The sequence below is a fragment of the Solea solea genome, chromosome 18 (assembly GCF_958295425.1).
Source record: "Solea solea chromosome 18, fSolSol10.1, whole genome shotgun sequence".
In the NCBI taxonomy this organism is placed as follows: Eukaryota; Metazoa; Chordata; class Actinopteri; order Pleuronectiformes; family Soleidae; genus Solea; species Solea solea.
This window is the reverse complement of record NC_081151.1, coordinates 24,008,631-24,017,298: the sequence shown is the minus strand read 5'-3', so window position 1 is coordinate 24,017,298 and position 8,668 is coordinate 24,008,631. Positions and strand designations below refer to the sequence as shown.

General features: G+C 44.6%; 2 protein-coding genes across 6 annotated transcripts in view; both read left to right on the top strand.

The window, feature by feature from the left end:
- ehd4 (EH-domain containing 4) overlaps window positions 1-6,365 on the top strand; it is a 13,164-nt gene extending 6,799 nt beyond the window's left edge. The window contains exons 4-9 of one of the 2 annotated variants that reach the window (XR_009233776.1): window positions 577-743; window positions 829-962; window positions 2,219-2,330; window positions 2,679-2,843; window positions 3,875-5,138; window positions 5,210-6,365. Coding sequence is in view for 1 of the 2 variants with exons in the window: in XM_058615533.1 (XP_058471516.1) it covers window positions 577-743; window positions 829-962; window positions 2,219-2,330; window positions 2,679-2,843; window positions 3,875-4,432 (1,136 nt within the window). In the remaining variant the exon portion in view is untranslated. Of the gene's footprint in view, window positions 1-576; window positions 744-828; window positions 963-2,218; window positions 2,331-2,678; window positions 2,844-3,874 lie in introns of both variants that reach the window. The other variant, XM_058615533.1, reaches the window with a different exon arrangement.
- Window positions 6,366-7,764: 1,399 nt separating this feature from the next.
- sptbn5 (spectrin, beta, non-erythrocytic 5) overlaps window positions 7,765-8,668 on the top strand; it is a 38,099-nt gene continuing 37,195 nt past the window's right edge. For all 4 annotated transcript variants that reach the window (XR_009233736.1, XR_009233738.1, XR_009233737.1 and 1 more), the window contains exon 1: window positions 7,765-7,860. The gene's annotated coding sequence lies outside the window, so the exon portion shown is untranslated. The remainder of the gene's footprint in view (window positions 7,861-8,668) is intronic.

The following is an 8,668-nucleotide window of genomic DNA, read 5'->3' as shown; positions in this document are numbered from 1 at the left end:
TATTATTTGCTTTTCTAAATGTGTGTGACTTAAAAACCACGGCTGCACACAGAGACCAAAATACAGATTTTAACCACTTCATAAAAACCAGTTCTACGTCGTCAGTTTAAGTCTACGACAGAGAGTGAGTCTGTCTCACAGTGAGATGAAGACATGAGTTCTTAAATGAAGACATGATGTGTTCCTTCTCGTGTCTTCACTGAGAGTGAGCGTCTGTGTCTCACTGGTTGTCAGCAGCAGGGGGCGCTCACAGCTCATTCAGCACAGTTTAAAATGAACATCCTGCTGCTGAGGACACAGCAAAGAAACCTGAGTCTCTGTTTGTCCTTCAGTCGGAGCTCAGGACGGAGGAACCACACCCAGATCGGCTGACACACACACACACACACACACTGTCATTTCCTGTAGACTTAATCAAACATTAACCTCTGACCCAGAAATTATTTTAGTGTTTGGCCTGAAGTGTGTGTCCCCAAATGTTGCCAAAGACACACACACACACACACACACTGTTCCAATGAAAGGATGGTCACATGTCTTCTCCTCCCCCCCCCCCCCTCCCCCCCCGGGGCTCAGGTTATGATTTCGCGGAGGTGCTGCGGTGGTTCGGCGAGCGCGTGGACCGCATCATTCTGCTGTTCGACGCTCACAAACTGGACATTTCAGACGAGTTCTCTGAGGCCATCAGAGCGTTCAAAGGTCAGGACGACAAGATCCGTGTGGTCCTCAACAAGGCCGACCAGGTGACCACACACACACACACACACACACACACAGCTGCTGCTCACCTGACACTGACTCCTCCCACTCCTCCTCATCTGCACTCAGGTGGACACTCAGCAGCTGATGCGGGTGTACGGTGCCCTCATGTGGTCACTGGGCAAAGTGATTAATACTCCTGAGGTGGTGAGGGTTTATCTGGGTTCTTTCTGGGCCAAACCACTGCAGAACACAGAGAACAGGTATTCACTCACTCACTCACTCACTCACTCACTTATTCATTCATTACACTGCAGAACACAGAGAACAGGTATTCATTCACTCACTCACTCACTCACTCACTCACTTATTCATTCATTACACTGCAGAACACAGAGAACAGGTATTCATTCACTCACTCACTCACTCACTCATTCATTACACTGTAGAACACAGAGAACAGGTATTCATTCACTCACTCACTCACTCATTCATTACACTGTAGAACACAGAGAACAGGTATTCATTCACTCACTCACTCACTCACTTATTCATTCATTACACTGCAGAACACAGAGAACAGGTATTCACTCACTCATTTATTCATTACACTGTAGAACACAGAGAACAGGTATTCACTCACTCACTCACTCATTCATTCATTACACTGTAGAACACAGAGAACAGGTATTCACTCACTCACTCACTTATTCATTCATTACACTGTAGAACACAGAGAACAGGTATTCACTCACTCACTCATTCATTACACTGTAGAACACAGAGAACAGGTATTCATTCACTCACTCACTCACTCATTCATTACACTGTAGAACACAGAGAACAGGTATTCATTCACTCACTCACTCACTCACTTATTCATTCATTACACTGCAGAACACAGAGAACAGGTATGCACTCACTCATTTATTCATTACACTGTAGAACACAGAGAACAGGTATTCACTCACTCACTCACTTATTCATTCATTACACTGCAGAACACAGAGAACAGGTATTCACTCACTCACTCACTCATTTATTCATTACACTGTAGAACACAGAGAACAGGTATTCACTCACTCATTTATTCATTACACTGCAGAACACAGAGAACAGGTATTCACTCACTCACTCATTTATTCATTACACTGCAGAACACAGAACAGGTATTCACTCATTCACTCACTCATTCATTCAGTACACTGCAGAACACAGAGAACAGGTATTCACTCATTCATTCATTACACTGCAGAACACAGAGAACAGGTATTCACTCACTCATTTATTCATTACACTGCAGAACACAGAGAACAGGTATTCACTCACTCACTCATTTATTCATTACACTGCAGAACACAGAGAACAGGTATTCACTCCTTCATTCATTACACTGCAGAACACAGAGAACAGGTCGGAGTCATTCACTCACTCACTCACTCATTGATTACACTGCAGAACACGGTCATAGTCATGTATTCACCCCGTCACTCGTTCATTGTCCCTCCCCCTGTGTCAGGCGTCTGTTTGAGGCGGAGTCTCAGGATCTGTTCCGGGACATCCAGAGTCTTCCGAGGAACGCGGCGCTGCGTAAACTCAACGACCTCATAAAGAGAGCTCGTCTGGCCAAGGTGAGACAGGAAGTGACGTCATGATGACGCCTTCAGGGACCTCCAGGGAATTCTGGGGGGGGAAACTGGGGGAAACTGGGGGGAAATTCCACAGCCGTGGAATGTTTGTCATTTTAGGAATGTGAAGAAAAAGTGTGAAATAAAAAAACAGAAGAACTCTCTGTCTCCACCTACAGGTCCAAACTAGAACTTCCTCCTCCTTCACTGCTGCTTTATTGTCAGACACACTCTCCCTTCCATCTCACTCTTATCCCTCCATCTCACCCCTTCATCTCACGCTCATCCTTCCATCTCACTCTCATTGTTGTATGTAATGTGTTCACGCTGCAGCCGTTCATGTGTTCACAGGTTCATGCTTACATCATCAGTTACCTGAAGAAGGAGATGCCGTCTCTGTTTGGTCGAGAGAAAAAGAAGGAGGAGCTTCTGATGAGGCTCCCAGAGATCTACACCATCCTGCAGAGGGAGCACCACATCAGCCCCGGAGACTTCCCCAACGTCACCAAGATGCAGGTAAACAAACAAACACACACACACTAACACGCAAACAAACACACAAACAAACAAACATCAGCCCCGGAGACTTCCCCAACGTCACCAAGATGCAGGTAAACAAACAAACACACACACACTAACACACAAACAAACACACAAACAAACAAACATCAGCCCCGGAGACTTCCCCAACGTCACCAAGATGCAGGTAAACAAACAAACAAACAAACACACAAACAAACAAACATCAGCCCCGGAGACTTCCCCAACGTCACCAAGATGCAGGTAAACAAACAAACACACAAACACACACACACTAACACACAAACAAACACACACACACTAACACACAAACAAACACACACACACTAACACACAAACAAAAGTATTAACTCGTACTGAAAGAACCAACAGAAACAGACTGAACATAAAACTGTGTGAATAATAAGCGCTGATGTTTTTCTGTGAGCTGAGGTCACTGAGGTCACTGAGGTCACACAGATGTTTGAGAGGAACACAGTGAACTGTGTGTGTGTGTGTGTGTGTGTGTGTGTGTTCACTGTCCTGCACCTGCAGCTCACAGTGGTGTTTATCGCCCCCTGTCTGTGGTTAAAAACAACTGCAGGTTACTTTGTCCACTCTTAACCACATCATAATAAAAGTACGCATTTCTGTTTATTCACACACAGCCCATTATTTTCATAATAAAAGTCTCAGTTTCTATTTGTCCACACTAAAACACGGCCCTTTCTTTCCAAAATAAAAGTCTCAGTTTATCCACACAAACACAAACACAGTTTCTGTTTTTCTCCATTGAAACACAGTTCACTGTTTTCAAAATAAAAGTCCCGGTTTCTATTTTTCCACTCTTAAACACAGCCCATTCTTTTCAAAATAAAAGTCTCGGTTTCTGTTTGCAATCGCAGTCTGCACTTTTCAAAATAAGAGTCTCCGCTTCTGTTCAGTTTTCCTCTGAAAAACATTGGTGTGTATGGGGAGCATATTGTGGACGATGTCACGTTTGACTTTGTTTCTCCCGCCCCCTGCAGGACATGCTGCAGCACTACGACTTCAGTAAGTTCCCGTCGCTGAAGGTGAAGCTGATCGAGTCGGTGGATAAGATGTTGGCCACAAAGATCGCCGGCCTGATGACGATGATCCGCGAGGAAGAGTCCAAGCAGCCGCCGGCCATGGTGTCGGGCGGAGCCTTCGAGGGCTCGCAGGACGGACCCTTCGGCCACGGCTACGGCGAGGGCATCAGCGCCGGGGCCGACACCGAGGACTGGATCGTGAGTCGCGACAAACACCGCTACGACGAGATCTTCTACACCCTGATGCCGGTCAACGGCAAGATCACCGGCGTCAACGCAAAGAAGGAGATGATGAACTCGCAGCTGCCGAACTCGGTGCTGGGGAAGATCTGGAAACTGGCCGACTGCGACCAGGACGGGATGCTGGACGACGAGGAGTTCGCCCTCGCTCAGCACCTCATCAAGGTCAAGCTGGAGGGATACGAGCTCCCCAGCGACCTGCCGCACCACCTGGTGCCGCCGGCGCACCGCAAGAACCTCACGGCAGACGCTCTGTACAACCACGGCGACGACTAGAGCTTTCAGCAGCAGGAGGAAGAGGAGGAGGAGGAGGAGGAGGGGCTTCAGCAGCAGGGTGAGGAGGGGTGTCAGCAGCAGGAGGAGGAGGAGGAGGAGCAGCTCCTTGTCTCTGCTGCTGATGTTCGGTCAGCAGAATGACACTACAAAAGGTCAAAGCTCAGTTGTTTGTAAACTGAGGAGCGTCGTCATGGCGACCACCCAGCAAACAGACTGAGACTAAATATTCAGCTTTTATTTTGGTAAGAGATTTTATATATATAAATATACATATATATGTGTGTGTGTGAAAAAAGAAAGAAATCTGTCCCCGAGTTCAGCTTTTATTGTGAAAAAGAACAAATTGCTGGCACTTCCTGAATAATTACATAAAAACGCTAACGCCTGGTGACCTTTGACCTTCAGTACATAATCACACACAGACGCTGAAGTCGCTGTTTTTATTTCAATGCTAAGAAAAAAAAAACAACTTCATTTTAACGTCGTTACAGAGTGAGAATTCTGGGCTTTTATTCTGAAAATCACAATTTGAAAACACAAAAGTCACGTGCTGAGTGACGCCTCTGATTAAAGGCACAGTTCACAAAGTTACTGTCGTGAACTGTGACCCGGGTCAGAAACCGGTCTGTGCCCCGGGTCAGAAACCGGTCTGTGACCCGGGTTTAAACCGGTCTGTGACCCGGGTTTAAACCGGTCTGTGACCCGGGTCAGAAACCGATCTGTGCCCCGGGTCAGAAACCGGTCTGTGACCCGGGTTTAAACCGGTCTGTGACTCAGGTTTAAACCGGTCTGTGCCCCGGGTCAGAAACCGGTCTGTGCCCCGGGTCAGAAACCGGTCTTTGACCCGGGTTTAAACCGGTCTATGACCATGCTGAACTGTCTCTTTAATCTTTAAATCTCTGAAGCAGAGACACAAACCAAAAAGTGTCCACATCAGAGGACACACATTTCTCTCTCTGCCTGACCTCTGACCTCATGCTGCGTTCAAGGGAAAGTTTCTCAGTCGGTGTGAGAAACTTTCCTGAAACAAGTCGATGCCAAGTTGGTGGGATTTAAAATCCACAGCAGGTGGTGTGAGAATGTGCCTTTAATGTAGATGAGTGTTTTCATTGTTAATCTCTTCACCTTTAACAAGTGTCCACACTGATGTCTCAGTCTACCACGTCTTTATCTCACTGTCCCACACACACACACACACCAAAGTCCAGAGAGAAAACCAGTGATGTTAGCTGCTGGTCCTCTGCTGCCTCGTGTGGTCACTCTGTGTCACTGAGGCCAATCTGAATAATGCCGAATAATACAAAATAAGACATTTAAACTTAGTGATGGAGGCAGCAGTGTGTGTGTGTGTGTGTGTTTCACAGACAGACAGACAGACAGACAGACAGACGACTTTATTAATCCCTTTGAGAGGTTCCCTCGGGGAAATTAACATGTGACACGTCTGTGTCACAGTGAGATTTTTGACGTGAACACGTTTAATCTCACATCCCTTTAACCACAGTAAGTCATTTCACACTTTGTTTTTCTTTGAAAAAAATCAGAACTTTGATCAAAACAATCGACGGAATGTTCCTTTAATCACATGTCACATGTTTGAGGATTTTATTTCTGTTCATATGACGGGACGTTTTTTGTCTTTGAGGACTCAGCAGCTCTGTTTGTGTGTGCGTGTGTGCGTGTGTGTGTGTTTGTTTGTGTGTGTGTGTGTTTGTTAGTGTGTGTGTGTTTGTTAGTGTGTGTGTGTGTGTGTTTGTTAGTGTGTGTGTGTGTGTGTGTGTGTGTGTGTGTTTTGCTCCCTCTGTTTTCAGTCTTTGATTTTTTTTCTTCTTGGTTCTGTTGTGATGATGATGATGATGATGATGATGATGATGTGGCTCCATGTGTCGTCCTGTCAGCTGAGCTGAACACTAATAAAGTTTATTCAGCACGCGTTGTTGTTGTTGTTGTCATTTCTTTCTTTTTTCTTCTTTGAGAAAAAGAAACAAACTTTATTTTGTATTGAGAGAAAGATGAAAATCATAGACTCAGTGTTTCCTTCTTACAAACAGGAGGAAACATTAGAATATATCTTTAAACACATTCACTCCTCTGTTCTTCTGATGCAGTGAATGAAAGAATGAATGAATGAATGAATAAAAAGGGCACATGAGCAGTCAGAAGTGAGGCGTTATTGATCGTGTGTGTGTGGTTTACTTGTGGTTCCCAGAGTCTGTAAGAGCAGAATGAGAGGCGGAGCCTTTAGTTTCCAGGCTCCTCCTCTCCTGTGGAACCAGCTTCCAATGACAGTTCGGGAGGCGGAGCCTCTCTCTGTATTTAAAGTTAGACTTCAAACTTTCCTTTTTGATAAAGCTTATAGTGAGAGCTGGTTCAGGGAAACCTGGACCAGCTCTTAGTTCTGCTGCTATAGACCTAGACTGCACTCTGTCACATTCACTCTCTCACACTCGGGGTATGAATGAATGACTTTTTATATGTCATTAACCTTGTCTCTTTCTCTCCCTAGTTTGTGTCCTTCCTTCCTTCCTTCCCTCTCTCTCTCTCTGTATCCTCATCTTGGCGGTTGAATTGATGATGATGATGATGGCGTTTCTACTCTAACATGCTGCCATGTTTCACAACAGTACGGTGAGAAGTCTCAGCCTCTCGCTGCTACGTCAGCATACAGCAGGAGACAGGAACGAGGGCTGAAACGTGTTCCTGTGCCCCGCCAAAATAAACTTTATGAAGAATCATCGTGAGTGTCTTATGTCAGAATGATGATGAACATGTGGCAGCAGTGACATCACACAGGCCTAGTGATTTATTTTGAAATGCAGAATTGTCCTTATCCATGTTTTATTAACATTAGCACATCATAATGTTTCCATAAACACAATTTATTATTATATTTATTATTATTAATAATAAAAAGAAATGAAATTTCCTTTGTAAACGTTCTGAAAATATGATAGAAATCAATGATTGTGTGTGTGTGTGTCTGTGTGTGTGTGTGTGTGTGTGTGTGTGTGTGTGTGTGTCAAACGTTAACATAAATGAAACAATAAGACGAGGACAGAGGTACAGTGTGTGTGTGTGTGTGTGTGTGGACACTTGTCTTCTGGACTCAGAGGACAGAGTCTGGTCTTCACTCACCAACGACCACTGACTGTTTCCTGTTGTGTATCAGGTGATGCAGGTGAAGGGGCGGAGCCTGGAACACGGTGGGTTTGATTCCAAAGTTGTGATTCATCAGCATAAATGTTGTCTGTGTGTGTGTGTGTGTGTGTGTGTGTTCCGCTCACCTGACAGCAGCAGGGGTCAGAGTTCACACACAGCGATGTCAGCTGACTCTTGTGTGTGATCACATGTTCATGATCGGACGTCTCACTCTGCCTGAGATTCTGCTGCTCACAGAAGGAACAAGAATCAGGGGAAAAGACTTTAAGGTGAGAAACGACATCACTTCCTGTTTATCTGGTAATGTTGTCAACCTTTTATTGTGCTGCATCTGCAAGAAATAATTCACATGTTTAAGGCATGGTTGAGAGAAGGACTGACACACAGTCACTCACTCTCACACACCAAAGTCCACAGAGAAAACCAGTGATTTTAGCTGCTGCTCCTCTGCTGCCTCGTGTGGTCACTTTGTGACGTTTGAACTTAGAGATGGAGGCAGCAGTGGTGATGTTTTCTCTGTGGACTTTGGTGTGGGAGAGTGAGTGGTTGATAAAAGTCTGTCTCAGACGTGAACATGTTTGTAAACTGACGTAGAATCTGTTTTTCTTTGTGTCTCGGGCGGATTCTCATTCATCCATACTACATCAAAAATAACATGAACTGTACCTTTAAGTTAGAAATCTACTCAATGCTTTTTTTATCTTCAAACAAAAACCATATTCAGTATGGAACAAATCAGAGTGGCATTTGTTTTCTGTCTTTACTTTACTTTAATTTACACCTGTACACACACACACGCACACACACACACACACACACACACCTGGATCTTGTGACAGCGCAGGTGTTTTTACAGCTGTGTTATATTTCAGGTGTAACTGTCAGCAGAAACACAAACTGGTCACATGTCAGATCAGATCTTTACTCCAGTTAAAGACCAGGTTAAAAATCACTTTTACTTCCAACATTTAGGTGCATTTAATAACAAATAAACTTTTCTGACTCATTCATAGTAAACAGGACATATTTGAGTAAAATAATCCTAATTTCTGCAAAATTCTTCTAATAACTACCAGT